General features: G+C 42.1%; 1 protein-coding gene across 3 annotated transcripts in view; it reads right to left on the reverse strand.

Moving 5' to 3' along the window:
• NRG2 (neuregulin 2) overlaps nucleotides 1–22,400 on the reverse strand; it is a 333,882-nt gene that overhangs the window by 74,548 nt on the left and 236,934 nt on the right. For 2 of the 3 annotated variants that reach the window (XM_019534785.1, XM_019534787.1), the window contains one exon: nucleotides 19,046–19,111. The exons of the other annotated variant lie outside the window; for it this stretch is intronic. In XM_019534785.1, coding sequence (XP_019390330.1) covers nucleotides 19,046–19,111 — 66 coding nt within the window. Of the gene's footprint in view, nucleotides 1–19,045; nucleotides 19,112–22,400 lie in introns of those variants that run through there. 3 annotated transcript variants of the gene reach the window in all.

Raw genomic sequence — 22,400 nt, forward strand, 5'->3', positions numbered from 1 at the left:
CCCTATGTATTTAAAAAAAGGACTTCTTATTGTCCTTAATCTGAGAAGCTAGTCTTAATTCCATCTCTGCCTTTCAAAGCAGTCCTCCATGGCTAAGCCTAAAGTCCTCTGGTTGTTCCCAAAACAGATACAACACAAGCAGTAGCATTCCAGACTTCTCATAAGCTGGGTGCATCTACATGTGCATATTAATGTGCAGCAATAAACATTGGCATATACTGTGCCAGAGTTTATTGCTGCCAGACACCGCATTTACACGTGTGCCCAGGACCACAGCATGTTGAGTCAGGTCAGAGTAGCCACTACTGGCAGAGGGCCTGGGCACTCAGTTTGCCAGCCTGGGGCTGCTCCAACACAGCTCAATGTGGTGTGGAGGGGCTGGCTGAGGCACAAGGGTGCTCCAGTGTGGGGCTAGCTGGCAGGTAGATCCCACCCTGAAGCACCCTCTGCCCCAGCCAGCTCTGTCTGCAGCTACATGTGTATTGCTATGCATAAAAAAACTCCACAGCAGGTTATTACTTTTACAAGTACTAAACTGCTGCAGAGTTTATTAGTCTCCCGAAGCCTAATAGGGCTGCACATGTAGGGTGATCAGGAGAGGTTCTGGATGATTTCAAAAGGGCAAGCAGTGCCCATCTTTAAGAAAGAGAAGACAGAGGATCCAGGGAATGACAGATCAGTCAGCCTCACCTCAGTCCCTGAAAACAACATGGATCAGGTCCTGAAGGAAACCATTTCTAAGCACTTGGAGGATAAAAAGGTAATTAGGAACAGTGAGCATGGATTCACCAGGGGCAAATCATGCCTGACCAACCAGATTGGCTTCCATAATGAGGTGACTGGCTCTGTGGATGTGGGGAGACCTGTGGATGTGGTGTGCCTTGATTTTAGCAAGACTTTTGATACAGTCTCCCACAACATTCTCACAGGCAAGCTAAGGAAGTATGGACTGGATGAATGGACTGTACAGTGGATAGAAAACTGGCTGAAGTACTGGGCTTAGAGAGTAGTAATCAATGGTTCAGTGTCTAGTTGGGAGCCAGTATCAAGTGGAGTGCTCCAGGGGTCAATCCTGGGGCCAGTTTTGTTTAATGTCTTCATCAATGACCTGGAAGGTGGCATAGAATATACCCTCAGCAAGTTTGCAGGTGATACCAATCTGGGGTGAGCAGTAGATATGCTAAAAGGGTGGGGCTAGGATTCAGAATGACATAGGCAAATTAAAGGATTGGGCCAAAAGAAATCTCATGAGGTTCAACAAGGGCAAGTGCAAAGTCCTGCACTTAGGATGGAACAGTCCCATGTACCAGTACAGCCTGGGGACTGAGTGGCTACACAGTAGTGTTACCTCTCAGCTCTGTGTTCTTGGGGAACCCTGGCACAGTACACAACCTGTCTGACTCACAAAGGACTCACCCCCTCCCCACCTCTGCCTGAACAAGAACTGATTAGGGGAAGGACTTACAAAAGACAATGAAAATACAATGGAGACACATCTAAAGCCCTCCAGACAAGGGTGATAAGAATGAAGCAACTCCCCTGGTCTCATTTACATCAGAGATGTAACTGGATGACAACTCATTTAAATGGGAGGTGGGACAGGCTTGCACCTTCATTAGCATTCAGGATGGAGCATGGAGATTTCAAGGCAAGGACTGCACTCAGTTCTGGGACCAGAAAAGCAGGGGCACACTGCATGATGGGAGAGCCCTGCTCCAAATGCTAATCAACCCACGTCTACACACCCAGCTCCACATTTATCAGACCAATTCTAGTCACGACTCCTTTACTGGTACCCAAAACACTGAATCTGCCTGTTTAGAGAAATGCCACCCATAGCCTGGAGTGATCAGTTCCTATTATCAGCATATGAGCTATTGTTTAACCATAAAGAAACCTAGTATTTTCCCTTGAGCCACTGTTAGTTCTCTACAAATCCCCTACCCAAGCTCAAGTTTTTGTCCTGGTCCTTGGATCCCAAAACTGCACCAGTTCCACTCCTTTTGTGCCTGGAATCCCTCCACTAACTATGCAGAGGGCTCTGCCTGTCTGCAAGCTCCAACAAACACCTGGTAACCTCAACTGGTTCAAGCTTCACTGAGTGGTGAGATCCCAACTCTCTCTCTGCCTCTCTCTCTGACTCCAGGAACCTGACTTTTGCTCTCTTGTTCCAGGCACAGCTTTCTAAACCTGACTTTTGGTTTCTTACTCCAGGGCAGCTTTCTAAACCTGACTTTTCCTAATCGCACTTGAGCTAGACTTCCCCAAATACCTAACTGAAACTATGTAATATTGTAACTGTTTTATTTCTCTCTTGTATGGCTATTACTACTGGTATCATCATAAGTTCATATCCCTGACAATAAATAACTTTTATGGTCAAGCTGGTTGCTATACTCTCTCTCTGAACCTCACTTACTCTTCCTTCCCTTTGATTTCCCCATTTGCTCTGCAGCAACACTTCTTTTACCTAAGCCAAAGATCCCTGTAATGCCCAAAACCACAGTGGGGTCTGCTCATCAAGGGAGCTACTACTAGGACCATTGTGACAAGATATTGTGACATGCTGAGTTTTGAGGTGCATGAGGGTATCAGATGAAAGTTATGATAGGACCCACCCTGCTCAGACATACTCTGTTAGCATGTGTGTATGTGTGTCTAACTGCTTTTATTATTGTCCTGCTGCAATAAGGGATGAACTGAGTGCAAGGCAAATGACAGCGTCAGCCTGTCAATGCTGAATAATCTGGCCTGTCTCAGGTGTGTCCTGTTAATCTGTGTGTGTGTATGTGTGTATATGTGTTTAGTTGATTCTCCAGAATGGGAATTCCCTTCTGAAGAAACTATCTAATATGATTTAAGGTTGAAACAAAAGCAACTATGTGTAGAAATGAATTATGATTATTACTACAAATGCTCTAACAACTTACAGAATATGATAGAGAATGAGATACTTTAGTCTAATATATTGGAATGAAAAATTCTAAAGAAGATTAAAATGTCTGGAGACAATGAAGAAGAACTCAATGAAATGTTACAATGTTCTAAAAAATGTTATAGGACTTTTCATGAAATTTGAGCTAGGTCCCTAGCTCATTTCAAAACTGACCCCGAATTAGCCTTCAGATGACAACTACTTCTCTAGCTTCCTCTGTACCAGTGAGCTAATGATCAAAGGCCATACTTCTACTTCTCGGCTTCAGCCCCCGTGGACCGGAAGTGAGTTAGTATAACACATCTATCTATAAAGTGAACTCCCAGCTATGGGGAAAGTCTATCATTGTGGTAATCCCATAGTGTGAATATAATAATTACTCAAATATGTGTAGCACATGAACAGCATAAAAGGAGTATAGCTATGTGGGGGAGGACAGAACAATTACCTCAAGCTGATATTTTCTTGGAAGCCGCCCTAACACCCCTGCCCCCTTGCAGCAGTGCAGCATCGCTCCCTGGGCATGCATCTTCCGCCAGAATACTGTCTCCTCACAGAGGGGAGGGGTAGCTCAATATTTTGCCTCTCATTTATAGAAATGAGCTATGCCTTTGCAATCTGAAGGTTTTATTGTGCACCTCTTACTTCTGTGAGGAGCCCCATTGGTAGATGTGACTGTACGTGGAGAGAGGGAGGGAGAGAGAGAGAGAGAGAGAGAGAGAGTGCGCATGTCCTGGTCACTTTTTAGTCAGATTTATACATACCACACCAGCAGTTACCTGTGCGTGCTTCTAGGCAGAACTTGGTTGACTGTTTACTTTCTCAAAAACAGATAAAGAAGTGGTGCACTTTTCAACATGTATTACCATATTTGACAGTGCATGAGTTATGTTTTGAAGCCAATTTTTTAACTCTTAAATTGAGCCTTGACTTATACACAGTCCCCTGCAAGCAGCACTGCCTAGATCCTCCTGAGAGCTTCTGGGGAGCTCAGGCAGCACACAGTCTGTTGGCAGCCCAACCAGCCACCCCCAGGGGGCATTGCCATGGTGGAGGAAAGGATCAAGCCCCACCCTTCAGCAGCTCAGGGGCTGCTCGCCCTGCCAGCAGCTTGCCCCCCAGTCCTGGGGCAGGCAGGGAGTCTCTGCAACAGGAAGAATGGGACCCTTTACCACTTCTGCTTTAAAGCAGGCTCCTCCAGCCAATTTAGGGGTGGAACACAGAAGCTTGGTAACAGCATGCAGTGGGTGCATCTACATGTGTAGTTTAATGTGCAGTAGACTATTTTACTGTGCATTAAAGCATTGAGTAAAAAAAGTGCTAATATGCTAATGTGCAGTAAAATAGGCTACTACACACTAAGTGTCACTAAAAAAGCATGCACTTTCACTACTGTGCATTTGGGCAGCCTAATGTGCATTTATTTAGTACCTCATATTGGAAAAAATGAAGAGTAGAGCCAATACTGTAACTAGGGGTAGATGGGAGGAGCACCTGCCTCAGACACCAAGTTAGGAGGGACAATGGGACTGCCCCCTACCCCATGGACTCTGTGCCCTGGCAGCAGAAGCATCCCCATGGCTTACTCATGCTGGGAACTTCAAAGCACTCCTCAGCTGCTGCTTAAAGAGCAACAGCTGAGGTGGACACAGCACACAGTGGCAACAAAAGCACTTCAGCCAGGGATTGTTTAGAAATCCCCAGCACCGGTAAGACTGCTGCATCCCCTCCCTGGCTCCCACTGGTGGAACCATGCCCCCTCCCCACTGATCCTGGAACCTGTGCATGCCCCACGCTCCCACAGGGTTTGCCCAACTTTGCTCGTTTCACCTTTGAGTGAAACACTCAAATGAAAACACAGAATGATTTTAAGGGAGACAGAATATGTGAAAATACTACCCTCTCTTTTATTTCCCATACAGGAAAGGTCTCCTATGGCAGCATAGCACCCTCCAGCCCAATGAAGGGGCACTGCTTTCATATACAGAAAAAGTAATGCTACTGTATCACCAGGCTGCCCTTTGGGTTTTCCTCCAAGGCCTCTCCTTTAATTATCATTCAGTCCATGAGATATGACAAGATCATGAACTGGTCCAGCTACTCGAGCCAAGTATTAAATCCCACAATCTTTACTCAGTTTTGAAACAGAAGCATACAATTAAAATCTAGCCTAGCGGCATGAAGCTATGGCACAGACTGTGGTCTACTACCTGTGCTGGGGCAAGATGCATTAGGATCTGAAACCAGCAAGCTACTTTGCTTTAGGTCTTCTGAAGAGCAGTGTGGGCAAGACCTAGAAGCCATCTAGGATTCAGTGTTTCAGGCTTCTCTCTGGAGTGAGCCTCTGGCCAGCTGATCTCACTAAGACAAGGGCAATCACATAGTGCAGAACTGTAGATAGACTAGTGGGAAGCTGAGAACACAGAAATGGACCTAGCTCAGCAGAAGATTGGCAAATATTATTTGTAGATATTCTTTTCTGTCTGCTGTTTAAATGTTTTTGAAGACTGAACTAATGGCACATAAAGCCAGAACAGGGAAAAACCATTCTGGTTATTAAAAAAAAAAGTAAGCAAGTTAATGAACGTGGTAGAACTCAAAATGTCTCGCTTAAAACTGAAATTAATGCATTCAGGTCAGGTCAGAGCCTTCAGTAAGAACCAACAGCACAAACTGAAAGACACATTAAAAGTGAATGAGTTCAGTCAAAACAAGGACTTTTTTCCTGCACCACAGAGTAATTTGTCAATTATTAGAAAGCTGCTCCATAGCACTATTTTTGGTTAAGTCAGATATCATAAATCATACAGGGAGGGTACATGTCCTAAAGTAAATTTCCCATAGTAAACACAGAGGGTGAGGTACGGGGAAATGGAAGTAAGAGTAAAAAGGCATAGCCGCTTTACCGTAGAAAGTACACACAGCTTTCGATCTATAAAGGCTTATAGACAAGAGATGAGACAAAAGAATAACAGAAACTCTTAGTAATGTGATACCTGGCATGGGGTATAATGAAGACACTATCTTTGGAATCCATGGGCTTTCAATCTGTTTTTAAATATGTATTGCTCTTTTAACAGCCCAAAACAGAAATAAAATAATTTTTTCACAAGTGGGTAGATACTGCATTTTTGCACTGCAGGAACATAAAATTATTTGGCAGAGCTGAAAAAAATGCATCACTAATCAGTTTTTCTACCTGTGTTTTCTTAATTTTTTTTATCATGTTTTAAGCCTTTGAATGCTTCTCGGTTAAACTGATAAACATGAAACATAACTCAGTGGCATCTGAATGCAGCCATTTCTGGAGTGAAACAAATAGCTATGCCAAACAACAGATCATTAAGTTGGCCATGTGAAAAACAGCTTGGTGAACTGCAGCTGCAGGGGGAATTTCAGTTGGTAGGGTGCTATCAAACTAACTGAGAAATCAGATTTCTATCTCATTCAGACCTAACAGGATAATTCATAGATACCATAGCGTAGTTAAATCCACATGCATTTGTAACTTCTGCTACCTAAGTCTACTATAGAAGTTGTTATAAAAAAAATAGGAAAAGGACACTTTATCCTGTACTGTTAAAGCCAACAGAAGTTTTGCCCCAAATGTCTATTAGAGCAGTAATAAGTCCCAAATCCATAAATTGGTGTGATTTCAGTTGTTTAATGTCTTTCCATTACATTATTTTCATTTTTAACTATGTTTTGAAAGCTTTGCAGATAAATTTGGCAATGTAGAATGAATTTCCAAAGCCATTCTTCTGTGATGACTGCACATGAGGTGGCAGGAAGGTTCATTTTAAATGGGGGATAGAATGAGAGGGTTTGTACAGCAGGGTGATTCTTATAGAAATTGAACCTGTAAATAATTAATTAAGTTAAAAGTACAAGACAGAGGATAGCTCATGGCATAAATCACAGAAAAAGGTGGCAAAATGAAAGTCCCACAAATAAATATAAACATCTTCATTGGCTGAGACAGGTGAGAACAGCAAGTGTCCAAGCAGCATGCAGAACTGACACAGATTTGCTTAGTTCAAAACAATGTTTGTAGTGCCCACCATCTGCCAGGAGAAACTACCAGTCACCACCAGTCACAAAACCAGCTATAGAGAAGAGGAAAGGGGGGAAGATGTATTGAGGAATGAGCAGAGGCCAGTTTCCCTCAGTGCTGTTATTCACACTGCCAATAAGTTCATCAAATGCATGCATTCAGGATTTTTTTATTGTACAAAGTAAGAGCGCTGTGGTCGCTTAGACACCTATTTATAGAATTGTTTACAAATGCTGTAATAATCCAACTACATTTTAATAAGTGTAACAGAAGAACCAAATCAAAATTGCCTTCCATAATTTCTCTGGTTGGAAATGTGATTAACAATTGTGCACAAAAATGTTATGATTGATATAGCAGGTGTGATATGACCGTTTTGCCACTGACCTTTGTGGAATTCCCCCAAAATTAATTATTTGCAGATAGAAGTATTCTGCCTGAAAACCCCAAGGGATTAATTAGTGCAGATTGGACCATAACTTTCACTTTTTTTCCTGAACTATAGCTACTGTCTACCAGAGCAGGAGACCCATGACAGTTTAACCTGCTTTTCACCACATTTTTTAAATAAGGTTGAATGCCAGGCTCATAAAGTACAGACACTTTACTCTCTCAATATTTAGACATTTAGTTAGATAGATTGATTAAGCTGGTCTGAGTGTGTATACAAATTGCTCACTGTGTATATGCCTAATGTACTTTCTGATAAAACCCAGAATCGCTGAGGTTCCCCTCAACTTAGTTCATTCAGCCTTCCATGAGAAGAATATGTACAGTAAGGGCCAAACTATCCTTTTAGCTACACTAATGTAATTCTGAATTAATCCACTGATATTCATACATCAACTACGCAAATTAATAGCGTCACTCCTGTAGTAATTCTTACTGTCCTCTAAGTCTAAGGCTTTCTTATTCCTTGTGTACCAATATTTTCATAAGTGCAATCACTTTAATAAAGCTGAACTGAACCTCAACATTGGTGTTTGCTATTGAGAGATTATGCATCTGAGTTAATTAAAACTGTAAAAGTTGGAGCAGAAATGCATTGGGAAAGCAGCTGAAGGGAGATTTATAGAGCTTGGAAGAATTCTGCGCCTACATTTTATTTATTTTATTCAAATGTTATTCACAGGAATCACTTCATCTCATTTGTGAGAGGGTCTAGAGCAGGGGTCAGCAACCCCTGGCACGTGTGCCAAGCATGGCACACAAGGCCATTTTACTCGGCACTCCACACCGCCAGTCTGGGGTCTACGCAGCTGCTGCCAGCCACGGAGCCTGGGCTGCTCCCGGCACCTTCCAAGGTAGACATTGTGGTTTTTTCAGCACTCCAGCCAAAAAACATTGCCTACCCCTGGTCTAAAGGGTGCAGTAGGTAGATAGTATAAATTTACCTAAATATACTTATGTGCAATACAAATAATGGAATGCAGGACATGCCACTGAAAACACAGCACTGAACAGCCGATTCTTTTTTACACTGTTAAGCCTTCTTATTAAGAGGAGGGATCTTAAAAGTTTCTTAACCTACATAACAGAGGTGTGTTTCAGTGGAATAGGGGGTTTATTTCAGCTGCTTGATGCTGCAACAATTTGTATTACTGTAAAGCTTCAGGTTAAATCTGAGTGAGTCCTTGAAACTCACAGGGGCACCATGTTTATTTTCTCCTCTACCATTAGACCCTCTAGACTTACCTGCCAGTATCAAAATATCTATCTTCTCTAACCCCTGTAATAAATACCAACAACTTTGCCCTTGTTTAGATACTTTCATTCGGTGTTCTTAAAAAAACTTTGCAAGGGTCGGTACAATCACACAGTTTACAGATGGAGAAACAGAGCCCAGAGAGAATACTTGTCACTCATCAATGAAGTGGCAGAAATCAAAAAACAACCCAGACCTAACAGCCAGCCCCCTCCTCTAAGCACTAGGCACACCACCTCATAAACCTCTAGAATTACTTTTATTCCCTGTCACACATATCTTTTCAGGTGTTATACCTTCCAGTCGTTCACGTTTAATATTCCTGTAGTGGTCTGTCACGAGATCTCATCTAGAATAATTACAAAACATCCCTGCTTGTTGGGTCCGTAGGCCTAACTGGAGCATGAATTAATACAACAACTAATCAGTGCATACAGATCAAACAAGAGGCCCTGCTACCAGCATAAACTGAAGTAGGCCTCGCTGGAACAAAACTAGGCATACCACATATGGCATTCACAGAAATACTGATAAAGTAGCTCGTTTTAGAGGAGCCTTCAAGGCCAACAGCAAGAGAATGAATTGATGAGACCAATACAGAACACCAAAACAAAGATCAAAGTGACTTGGCCACAGGTGTCCATATATGGTGGGAAGGTTGCACTAACTGGAGAGAAGTAGGATATGGACAATGTCACCTAAAGCTGCTTTAGTAATTAGTGAGAACTAGGATGGATATGTTGTAAACATGTTGTTGTTTTGATTAATATGTAGAAGGAGACCTGGGAACCCTGAATGTTTTGTGTTCTGATTAAGACTTACATTCATGCCTGTACCATTTCCTCAAATAACCCAAGTAGCACTATATACCAGTTGGCTATAGATGCTAGTGTCTAAGCTTGCCTGTGGACAATAAACCTGGATGAGCTTCTGTTACTAAGAACTGAAGCCTATGTTCTCTTTCTTGGAATAACAAGCTTCTTAGGGGTATAGCATTGCAGAAGGCCCACACAGACCATCCAAACTGAGAGACCCTAACATGACCAGTAATACCTAGCCCCTGAACAATAATAACAGAATCAGAAAACAACACTGATGATAACCTATAGGGTCCTCTGTTGTGCATGAAGTGAACAACCTTAAAAATAGACATGTCCGAAACAAACTATGCAGAGGAAAATATATAAATAAGCTCAGATACCAAACATGGTCACCAGGTAAATACCTCCACAGACCTTTAGTTACATTTGGAAGATGAATGGAAGTCTATAATATGTTCCAACCACTCCTCACCCTAAAAGTTGATAGGAAAGGTACAAAAAGGAGAGAGAGAGAGAAAGACAGACAGAGAAACAGAGAGAATTAATTTAAACAAAAAGGCCTACTTATATAATCCAAGGATTACATTGAGATCATGCCTGGTAAACAAGAGAAGTGTGTGATCAGAGATCATTGGACCAAACTTGATATACTGAACATTAAGCCTAATCAGTGAATGAAGAAAAATGGTCTGTTCCACACCATGTGTGTTTCGGCAGGTCTTTGAAGGAAACTTTGGGGATGGAGGAACAAATGGCTGAAAGGTTTCTAAAGGAGATGTCTTCTGGGCCTCCCTTTCTTTCTAGGGACCCTGCATGTCCTCTGGGGCACCTGAAGGCTCACCACATTATTGTGACAGCAAGAAATTACTGCACCAGGGGGATGCCTCACTATCACAGCTGCACATCTGAGAACCCCAGCATAAGATAAGCCTGACCCTGTTCTGTCTTCTCTTCCCTAGTGCATTCCTTTCCATTTCCCACTGTCTATCTCCCACTATCTTCCTTCTCTCTTCTTTCTTTCACAGTTTTTCACCTCATCCAGTTGCATTACCTGGTACCAAAGGAAAGAGATTAGGTAGCCCAGCCAGCTCTACCCAATCTCAGACAGACCAACAAAGGTGAAGGACCTGACCAAACCAGCTACATGACATCCCAGATGGCAGAAGTGAACTACAGCCCAGGGTGACAACTTTCAAGGCCAACCTGCTAACCCAGATCATCCATCCATGACTGACCAGCCACTTTGGATCCTGAGAACATCCCAAGAACATACTTCTGCCATCTTTATTATTTTATGTCATTTTCCCCTTTGTGTCTGCCTGTGCTTCTCTTGTCAGAGAAAGCAACTATTATTCACAACCCAGAACTGAACAGAAATGCTTCCTCCCTGATAAAACGGAATGCTTAACAGAAACTGAGATGTTAATTGATTATCTTCTCTCTAAAAAGAGACTTCGATTATCATTCTGCCTAACAACTCAATTTTGGTTTCAAAAGAGGCTTTCGTTTTGGTTTTCTTCTTTTCTTTTTGTGTATTTTAGTCAATTCATTTCCAAACTGTAGTAGAAATGTCCTACAGTATTTGCCATGATAACCAAGCAGGCTAAGGTCCTTGTATATGAAAGCCCAACTCTTGTTTAATCGCTTTATGTTGTACAGAGAAAGCGCCATGTTAACACCTTTGATTTCCTGGCCCATTTATTCCACTAAAATTAACACTCTCCTCCATCATGTTTTCTAGGAACATAAAAACTGTCCAAGAGAACAATGGACCATTTAGTTTCAGCACTATAGTACTCTAACATTGGCCAGGATTATCAACTTTGAGGGAGTTAAAAGTTATTTTAACTTGCCAAATTGTGTAATATTAAGGGAGGGAATTTCATTTTATTTACAGATTTGGTGATTTCATTGTGCTTGGAGGTGCATGTGTTACAAAGTTTGGATCCAGAATGAGATCTTTACTGAAAAAGACCTTGGCTGAAGTCTGGGAAGGTCTGGATACATTGCACTGATTCATATCATAATAAAGAAACATCTGCCACAAGATCATTGTTTGCATCTAGATCTGTGTTACTATAATGTGTCGCATTTACTCATGTACCACATGCGCCCTTTCCCCAAAAATCAGCCCCCCAAAACTGCAGTGTGTATCTTAAGCAGGGAAGTTGATTTCCTGCCTAGAATAGAAGTATCACATTGATTCCTGCTCCACAGTGTAGTGACAGTGGCATTATTCAGGTAGCTGAGGGAGTCAAATAATCTAATGTCTTTTTGTTCTTCAGCTCATATATATTAACAATCAACTCTCCTTTTTAATAGTCTTGATGCTCCAGTAAGCAAGCTAAGTGAATTTCTTAGGGCTATTTTGTTGTCTGCTAGCTGCTCCTGATCTCGCTTTTCCTGTCTCAGGATTCTGGAGGCTCTTTGTCTCTTTTCAAAATCATAAATCCTGCCATGGAGACCAGTCTTCAGCAGTAGCTGAGGTTTCAGCTTTTACTTAAGCAGAATATAAGTTCGCTAAAGATTAGCCTCCCTACCTGCTCTATGCAGGCATAATTCTGGGGAAAAAATCTTCTTGTTTTTCATTATGCTTGTCCAAAAACAAGGCACATGTCTTATTCAACAGTGTGTTGTATGTGAGAAAATACTGTATATGGTAGAATGGTATATTATGTCTGCTTGGGTTTATCTTTAACTATGCTATTATTTCACCACTGCTGCCTTGCAGCCCCTGTTCCTGTCCCTCCCTGTGCATTTCTTCCTATGGTTCTGTGTTCAAGACTCTCCAACAACTCTGCAGGTTGCAGAGGGGTAATTGGAACTTACTTGGGACACAATCACCAGGCAGGAGAAGGGGAGCACTGAATGGATGCTTAGGGAAATCTGGGCAGTTGAGTGCATAATGGGGTAAACACATGATTAGGCAACTGTCTGTAGGGGCTGGAGTAGATAGACTGAATGGGTGTTGTTGTGAGTGAAAGATAGGTTAGAAGGATGGGTTTTTGAAGGGATAGTCAGAGGGGATGAGATGCCTAAAGGAACCTAGGGAGTGCAAGGGGAGGGTGCCTGGAGAACATCTGGATGACTGCAGAGTCCTTAAAGTGAAGATGACATGAGTACGGAATGTGGCAGAATGCCACCTCAGTTTCTGCCCAAACTCTGCTATCAGACTTATTACCTATCTGAAAATTTGGTTACCATGGTCACTGCAGAGGGTGGGTACCCCTGCCCCCATCTGCTTCAGGTAACCCTGAGTTGTAACTTTAGCTGGATACATTCCTGAGGGAGGGGGGAACCTGCACCCTTTGCCTACATGACTGGCCTCACACACCTGGATGGTGGAGCTTAAACTCCCAAGTTTTCTAAGGAATCACATCATGACTGGGAGGGAGGCTAGAGACCCTGCCAGTGTACCCAGCAATCAGTGATGCATTTCAAATTGGTTGCCTGGCAGCCAACAACTTCTGGCCTTCATTGGATCAGGTAAATGAGGTCATAAGGTCTATATAGGTTAAAGATTGCCCAGGAGGAGGAGCAGCAGCCATGATGAAGATGCTGAGGGTAGCTGATCCTCACCAGCTCTCTCTTTCTCTCACTTGAAACACATGGACAGTCTATGAACTGCTTGCCTCCAGAGGAAAGCTCTATCAGCCTCTGGATGATACTTGTGAGTAAGCTACTTGAAATCTAACTAGATATATAGCTTTCAGTAACTCAGATGCATGATCAAAAGCTATGATACCACTGTTTGATCTAAGAGTTATTCTTTGATATTGCTCTGCCCTGTACCCTATTCCAAACCTACTCCTTGCGATCAATAAAGTTCTCCTTTGTACCTAGCAAGGGAGACTTATTGGGAGAAGGTCTAGATTATGCCTCAGTGTCCCCTTGGTTCGGCTGAATAAGGGAGACTACTATTTGTGCTTCAGACTGAGGGAAGCACCCCACGTTCTTGCAGTGGGTCGAGTACCCTTCAGGTCTATAAAGCCTGTGTACCTCATGAGGCACAGAGCCACTAACAGACCATGACTCCTGAGTGATGGCAGCGTTACCATCAGGCTTGCAGGTATGCTCCAGGAAGGGAGTTGGCCAGACGTGAGGTGCCCCCAGGGAGACACTTGGAGCTTGGTAGGTGGTCAGGCACAATGAGGTGGAAGGCTAAGCACAGGAGCACCTCCTAGTGGCCTGCCATACAGAATACTTTGGAAGTGGTGTGCAGGGTGAAAAAGCTCCATGTTTAAACCTCGAGGAATCTCAGATCTACTATGCTGCTACTTGTCCACTGGGGAACACCTGTGCTATGCACACTTTGGTGTGCAGGAATTTACCCCAGGTGGGGTAGGGGGAGCTGGGACCAGCAACTGTACTGGATCCAGTAGCCTTACCTGGAGTCCTGGGGACCTTAAGGAGTTCCAGCCACAGCACTCCTGCAGCTGGAGCCTGGCCCACCACCAAAGCATAGCTCCAGCTAGCCAGGCTCTGGTTTTGGGCAGTGTGCACTACCACCACATGCTCCACACCACTTTTTTTTTGTCGTGGGTTTTTCTGACCCTGGGTTCTTGCAGAGTCAAACCAACTCCCCAGTGCAAGATAGCAGCACAGGACATACCTATTTATATGGTATGTGGTGCTGCAAAAATGTCTGCAGTGCCACATACCGCATGTCCACACTTGTTTGGATGTGGCCCTAGTGTCTAGGCCACAATGTAAAGGCTCTTATTGCATCAAAGATGGTTGGATATGGGTTTTTTTTAAAACTGAAAACACAAAATAGTCCTGCAGACTTTGCTTGATCTAGCTTAGGTGCTCAAGAGAGAAGAAAGGCTGCAGCGAACCTGCTCTTTGCTTGCAGCTGTGCACAGATACGAAAACAGGTCAGTGCGTCCACTGGAGTGAGTGCCAGGCCTGGTTAGTGCTACCACTGCTGCTAGTGGTAGGGTACCTAGAGAGTGTGTGAAAGTCTCACCCCTTATCCCACAGTGGAGATGGCCCCATATAGCAGACAGAGCAGACTTTCAGCCAATGGCTAAGTACTCTCTCTCTGTTTTATAAGATTTTGGGCCTAATTCCCCTACCAAATCAGAACAGCAGTATGCCTACTTTGTACCACTCCTAACTGCTGAAGGCAATACAAAGCAATGGAGAATCAAGCTCAGTACCCAAGATCAAGCACTTCCAGGCTGCCTTCCTGCTGGTGAGTAGTGGTTTTACAGCTACAAGCAAGCACAAACCTTCTTCCAATGCTCATGGAGCGCCCCTAGATTTAATAAAGCTAAAGACTAACTCCACCCAAAACAGTTAAGGGCCTACAGTTTCTGGGCCACAATTTCTGAAACATATTGCTAAAAATAAATAAAATAAACATATTAGAATGTTACAAAACAGCAATGTCTCTTATTTTCCAAACACATTTCACAACTACTTTAGGATCATGGGGAAGTAGGGCTGGAAGGGATTTCACAAAGTCATCTAGTCCAGCCCCCTGATCAAGGCAGGATCATCCCTGACTAAACAATCTGAGCCAAATATCTGTGCTCTTGAAAATTCCCAGAGATAGATATTCTACAATTTCTCTAGGTAACCTGTTCCAATGCCTGAACCCCCTCATAGTCAGAAAGTTCTTCCTAATCTCCAACCTAAGTTTCTTCTGCTGCAGCTTGATGCCACTGCTCTTAATTCTGTCTCCTGTGGTTATGGAGAAAAGCCCAGCTCCAATATTTGAAGACTACAATCAAATCTCCCCTCAGTCTTGTCTTCTTCAGACTATATAACCCTAGTTCTTTCAGACTTTCCTAATAAGCCTTCCTTCCTAGGCCCCTGATCACTTTGGTTGCTCTGTGCTGAACTCCTTCCAATCTCTCTACAGGGGCTAAAACTAGACACAGTACCCCAGGTGAGGCTTTGCTAGTGCTGAACAGAGCAGAAGAATCTATTCCTTTGATTTGCAAGTGACATGCCTGTTAATACAACCCAGCATGGTGTTGGCTTTTTTGCAACAAGAGCACACTATTGACTCATATTCATCTTAGGGTCTACTGTAAACCCCAGGTTCTTCTCTGAAGTACTGCACCCAAGCCAGTCATTCCCCACCTTCTTCCTTTACACCACATTTTATGCACACATTTTTGCCACTGGGCCTCAGTAACCACAAAACAAAATTCAGGTGTGTCAGTGTCATATTGAAGTTCAACAGAAGTCCCAAGAGGCTTGTTATGGGAAAGGTAGATTATAACGTAAAAAGTGAAAAACAAGGCACAACTCCAGAATCACCATCTTCCATCATTTTCAAAGCAGGACGAAAATTACTGGAAAGGGGAGGCTTGCAGTTGCAAATTTTGGGGGGAAGAACCAAGACAAAGTACAATTAAAATTGCCTATATAATGTTTTTCTTTTTGCTGTGGTAATATATCATGTAAACCCATTCTCCCTATCACTTACTGAGGGAAAAACCCCATTAGAGACTGCAAGGAAGTCAGAAAATTATGATTTCAGTTAAACCAATAAACCCAGATTGACTCTACTGAAGTGAGCAGTTGCTCTGAACAAAAACTGGTACAAATGAGAAAACAAAAGTGGCATGGCTGGGATGGTAAAACATGCTTATAGTCACTGATCGTTAGTATAAGCACTAAATTAAATTAAGAGACGATGGGCTCTGAGGACTTTTTAATCCCAAACAACTTTTCTAATCAGCAAAGGTGCTAAAATTATACCTTGACATTATGGGTCAAATCTATTCTGCTTATTAAGTGTCTCAGTGGACCTGGGTGCCTTAGTGCCAGCCTATTCCACCCTGAAATACAGTTCAGGTGGCATTCTATTCTTCTCTGAACTGCCAGGCATCCAGATTTAGTCAGCTATATGGCATTTTTTGGATATGTAAGTCCACCAAAAAACCACTCATGCATAGGGTAGCACTGTATTGTGCATATATAGCCACATAAACCTGAATGGCTACATATATGCCAAGACTAGTCACACACACTGACAGCAGTGATAGGGACCTCCCACATAGCTGGGTGGCCATAGCACTCCCATGGAAAACCGGAGGTCCTGATGTCTAGGCCTCCTTCACCCAGACAGCTATTAAACCAGGTTTTTGTCATTTATCAGCAGAGCCCTCTAACCACCACATCACAAGCCAGACATTAAACAGGATTTCCTCTGGTGCTCTTTTTGAAGCTGGCCCACCAGAAAGCCACAAGAGGAAGCTCTATGGGAAATATGTGGGACCAGGAAGAAGGGAGTAAGCTAAAAGGTGTGTGGCTAAGTGAAGTGGCTGCTGATCTGGAAAGAAAGGGATCCTGGGCTCTGACTGGGACCCTTGCTCCTAACCACCGTTATTTGTTTCCAGTGACTATGTTAGCGACTCTGCTTCAAAACAAGCTTTGGAAGAGGTAGTGTGCAATGGTTGATCTGTGTTAGGATGCTGTATTAGGAAGTGGAAGAGGGCCCATGACCAAGGTCCTCCAACATCCCAGGTGAATTTACTACCCACTGAGCTCTGGAGAAAAAAAGAGGGATGCATACAACTTTTTCTATCCTGAATCTAAATCCAAGCCTGATGTACATATTTGGAGAACTCTGTTTCTGGGCATCTCTGTGTCCACAAGAGGCAGGCACATAGGCCCTGGACACTACTGTGCATCCTCAATCAGTGTCACACTTACCTGTCCAAGTGCATAAGAGCTGTGCATACAGCAGAATACCAGATGGGCATAAGTAGGGTTTTGGGGACTTACATGTCCAAAAAAAACCATGTAGGCATCCAGATTAGAATAGAATGCCACCTTTAATACAAAAGATGCATGGGTTCTTTTCTTCCTCCTTGCTTCTCTGTGACTTAATCTTAAGAGTAAGATGGCGGAGTATTACAACAGTAGATGAATTAACGGAATTTCAGGGACTTGAACGTCTAGAATACACCTCCACTTTGTTGCTGAGGTGCACAGGTCCTCTTATGCCCCTAGCAGGTGGGAATAGAACCTGTCCTGTATTAATGTGGTTGGTATCTAATATACCTGAGAGTTTCATCCACTTTGAAAATGTATGGACATAACTGTTTATATATATATATATATATGGACTTTTGTTTTTTATAAGGCACTAAAGGAAAAATTCCCTTGACATTTTCTACTAGGAAACCTTGATACATATAATTTACTTGTAAATAAAATGTGGTTATGCCCAGGGATTAAAACAGTGACAAAACAAATTTAAAAGATTAATGGAAGATATTTTAAGGGCAAAATTTGGGTCTGATCCTGCAAACATATGTATGAATGGCTTTCCTTGCAGCAGCAAACTCAATGAGTTAAACATTTTTAAACACATGGGCACAGCATTCCATGTTATATTTTGCCATCAGAGCCTTATACAATAAAAGTGCAAATATACTATTGAGCTTAAAAACATTGTTTGGTCTACAGATGTCAGTACCTGAGTTGGTTTAGGAAAGATCATTATGGGATGCTCAGTGTGCTGTTCGTCTTTGGCCAGTCAAGTGTCAGTGTAAGGGGAGAGAGACTCAAATATAGATGAAGAATTCTACCTCTGAATGAACTAATGGAATAATAAATATGTGTCATACAGCTGACTTTTATATTTATATCTGTGTATATCTGAGCAGTATCTAGATTTTTTGTTTATTCTTTTAATATTCAATAGGATTTTATTTTAAAAAGCCCTGATAAAAATGCATGATAAAAACATTTTAAACAAATAAAATATTTTAATACTGTAAGTCACTTCCAGCTTTGTAGAAACTTAGGCTGAAAACAGGATCATGAAATGCAAATACATTTTCCTACTATTATTCTTATTATGCATTTTTATGTTGCCTTAGTACTTCTCCCCTGGCCCTCCTATATCCTCTGCTTCTATTTTTCGTCCTAAAAAACCAAAAAATTGAAACTGAAAATATATACTGTAAATATCTCTCTACAAATAATATCTATCCATTGAAAGAGCCCACAGGCTGCTTTTCTAGTTATTATTCCAACATTTTTAATAGCTTTCTTTCTAAGCTTGGTTGTCAGAAACATAGGGCTCTGGCACACGTAATATTTGAGGTACTTTATTCACTGTTTCAGCCTAACAAAAAACGCTGTGGCCCCATGTTCAGGTTTTTTGCTGTGATAAAAAAATGGCTGATGAAGTACCAAAATGGCTAACCCACAACAAAAAAGTAGCTGTTGAAAACAGCTGACAAGGGACAGGCTCACTATTGGTCCCTGGCTGGAGAGCATGCCTTTGTCATACTCAGCCAGGAGGTTGTGTACACATGTACACTCTGGATTGATCTATTTTTTGTAGTGCTACAAACTTTTTATGACTATAAAACAGTGTGCGTCAGCAGCCATAAATCTTATTTCTTCAGAATTTAGATAATAATAATTGGTAAGAATCTTGGAAATTAAAGAGAAGCAGAGCTTAAGACTATTCCAGGATGTAATAAAATATTAAGATGAAGTGTGTTGGAAAAATACAATTAAATAGAAATAATCTTGGGGAAAATGGTACTTACACTCTTCGTCCATAACAACTAATTTAGTTTCTGAAGCTGGTAAGAGTTGTGGCACATTCGTTGTTCCTGGGGAAATTAAGGTAAGAAAGTAGTGAACAAACCATCCATTGCCAGCTGAAGAGAACAGTGGATTTAGCTATTCGAGGGACAAGGGTTCAAACAAATGTCAAGGTGCTTGCTGGATGCCAAAAAGCAAACAAAGCTTTTAAATGTGCGTGTAATGGTTGACCTATTTATACTTCTCTTAATTAAATACTGGGGTAAAAAAGTAACATTAAGGTGTGCCTTAGCAATGGATGATACAATGCATTTTTTCATTTAATATCTATGAAGAGCTTCAGTCTGTTATATTCCATCTGGTACAAGCATAGGAATTCCATATGCAATCCCAAAGTCGACATGTTGACAAGACAATGGACTAGTGGAACTTTTTCTTGACCTAATAATGACAAGTACTATAAGTTGAGAGCACAGGCCATTGTCAGGGTTGTTGGTAGTTTTACAAATAATTAGATTATGGATTTATAGACTAGTTTGGATACAGATGATCCTGCCTCAGGCAGTGGGTTGGACTAAATGATCTCTGGGGGTCCCTTCCAGACCTACTTCTCTATGATTTTAAGACTTTATTTAAGAAAAGGTGGAGTGATTTTGACTGCAAACAATATCTGGAACTATGCAAACTAGCAATGCTATAAACAATAAAAAGGTATGCTTAAGGGCTATGAATCTATGACTTAAACAGAACAGCTTGCAGGAAGGAGGAGATAATTTCTCAGGTTCATTATGCTGTTTGGGTCCCCTTCCCCACCCCCACCCCCCTTTGTGCAACAGATACTGGCCTTTGCCTATACTAGACCAGTTAATGGTTTGCTCTAGAATGGAAATTCTTATAGGTAAGGGATACTAGAATATTCCACCCAGGCATTCCTCTTATTTACTATCTTTAGGATGCTGGTAGCAATCATCAGCAGACATCACCTTCCAGTCCACAGCCTCTAATCTTCCTCTAAATTTTTAACAAAATAGATATGCCATTACACTGAAGAGCATAGGAGAGAATATGGGGAAATCATCTTGGAAAGGCAGCACAAAATGCTCACCACTTGCTCCACTGAAAAGAGAACAGAGAGAACAGCAGGAAAGGTAAATTAAAGAAAAACACAAAGAGAAAGAAAAAAAGTTTGAAACTGGGGCCTAGTAAGAGGGTTACTGTGTCTCTTCAATGTGGCTTTTTCATCCATAATTCAGACCATTGTCAAGAGTAGACTGTTCACTGGAGGCTATTGGAAAATATTTTCTTTCCCCTCCTCCCTCCCCCCTCCCCTCAGAAATTTGTATTTTTTCTTTAAAAAAAAAACTAAAAATGATGACAGAAAATGGAAAGATTTGGACTGAAACCTAAATATTTCCAGCTGAAAACCTCCAAAAACCCAAAGAAGAAAGTCCACAACTCATTTTTTTTTATTTCTAGTTATACATTTTCTGATACGAACCTGCAAATTTGACAGTAGATAGTACAATTTCCACAAACATTTTTATTTGAAAATCCATATTTGTGTTGAAAACAGAGTTTTGATGGAAAATGCTTAACCAGCTTTCCTGTGGAAAGACACTCTACATGGAGCTGCACCTTACACCCTTTAGAACCTGAAGCTTGTGGAGAGCACTCAAGCTTACTCGGTAAGTGAAGGGTTTCTGCTGGCAGATTACACTATTACTCTGTGATCTGTCCTGGATGCCTATAGGTTGTTTTTAATCAGTAAATAACTTGGAGCCAGCCTGATTGTAAAGTACCCTGCTCCCTGAACTACTGCTGTTGGGGTATGCAGGAAAAGTACCTGAGCAGGAGGCCTTTGGGCTCAGAACAGACAGTCAAAAAGACCAAGGCTAAATCAATAATTCTTCTAAGCTACATAGATTGAACCAATAAGCAAGTGAACAGACATTCACTTTTCATGCCACAAATGCAGCCACATGCCTTGTTACCTCTCAGCTCCATGTTCTTGGGGAGCCCTGACACAGGACGCAGACTGACTCACAAAGAACATGCCCCCCCCCCCCAAACAGAAACTGATTAGGATGCAGTGAGAGACACACCTAAAACCCTCCAGATAAGGGTGACAAGAGTGAAACAACTGCCCTAAGTCTCATTTGCATCCAAGATGGAACCAGATGACCATTTATTTACATGGGGGATGGAGAACAGAAAGCCTGAAGCAGAGACCACAGTGAATTCTGGGATCAGAGAAGCAGGGGAGCACTGCATGATGGGGAATCTGTGCTGCAAATGCTAAGCAAGCCACATTTACACACACCCAGCTCAGCATTTATCAGACCAGTTCTAATCTGGATTTACAAAAGACTTTCCCCCCGACACACACACAGCTCTAAGCAGAAGTATGTTTAATAGGCATCTCAGGCTGTACATTCCCTGGTCCCACTATGGGAGGCCTATTTAAACTTAATTGGCTAAAACTCGGTTGCCGGATTAGGGAATGCTGAGGCAAGACACCGAGTCAGGGGGTATGGGCAACATTTGAACAATGGTAAAGCACTCATCACAGCGTCCAGCCCATTGGAGCCCTGACCACAAGTGTCATCATACTTTTCCCGGGACAACTGGTGGAAGTCCTCTACTCCCAAAGGTTACGAACACTCCAATAATTGCCTTAAGTCTGTTAAAAGACTATAGTAAGATCTGGAAAAGTCATGCTAAGCTGAGAAGAAACCAGGAGATATCCCATCAGTATATCTGCTATCCATAGGAATTTCAAGCTGGCTCCTAAGTATCTGGTTACTCCCTAAACTTATGTGTTTCCTGAGTATCAATCAGTTTCCTGAGATGTTCCAAACCAGATAACCCCTTGTCAATAGAAAAGACGATTTGATTTACACTATTGAGAATGCTTAAAAGAAGCTGAACTGAGGGTATAAAAATCTGTAAAAAGCAGCAGTGTGTGTGCTGACACCACCCGCTTTCTTCTTCAGAGGCTGAAGGAGGCAAATCGTCTCCCTTCAAGGATCATGCTGGGAACTTTAACCTGTCAGCTTTGCAACCCGAGTGCCTTGGACTGGTGAGATCCCTGCTCTCTCTCTTTTCATTTTTCTCTCTAAGCATAGATTTCTGAACCTGAACTGTATTAATTAAGCTTCAGCTAAGTTTCCCCAAATACTTAGTGAAACCAGGGTATACTGTGATTGTTTGTGTTTGTTTTCCTTTGCATGTCTGTTATTACTAGTGCCATTATATATTTCATATACTTAGCAATAAATAACTTTTATAGTCAAACTGGTGGTAACTGGGTATATTCTTCCTTCTCTACTTCTCCTTCCCCACTTGCTCTGCAGCAAC

The sequence above is a fragment of the Crocodylus porosus genome, unplaced genomic scaffold (genome assembly GCF_001723895.1).
Source record: "Crocodylus porosus isolate Cpor-Errol unplaced genomic scaffold, CroPor_comp1, whole genome shotgun sequence".
NCBI lineage: Eukaryota > Metazoa > Chordata > Crocodylia > Crocodylidae > Crocodylus > Crocodylus porosus.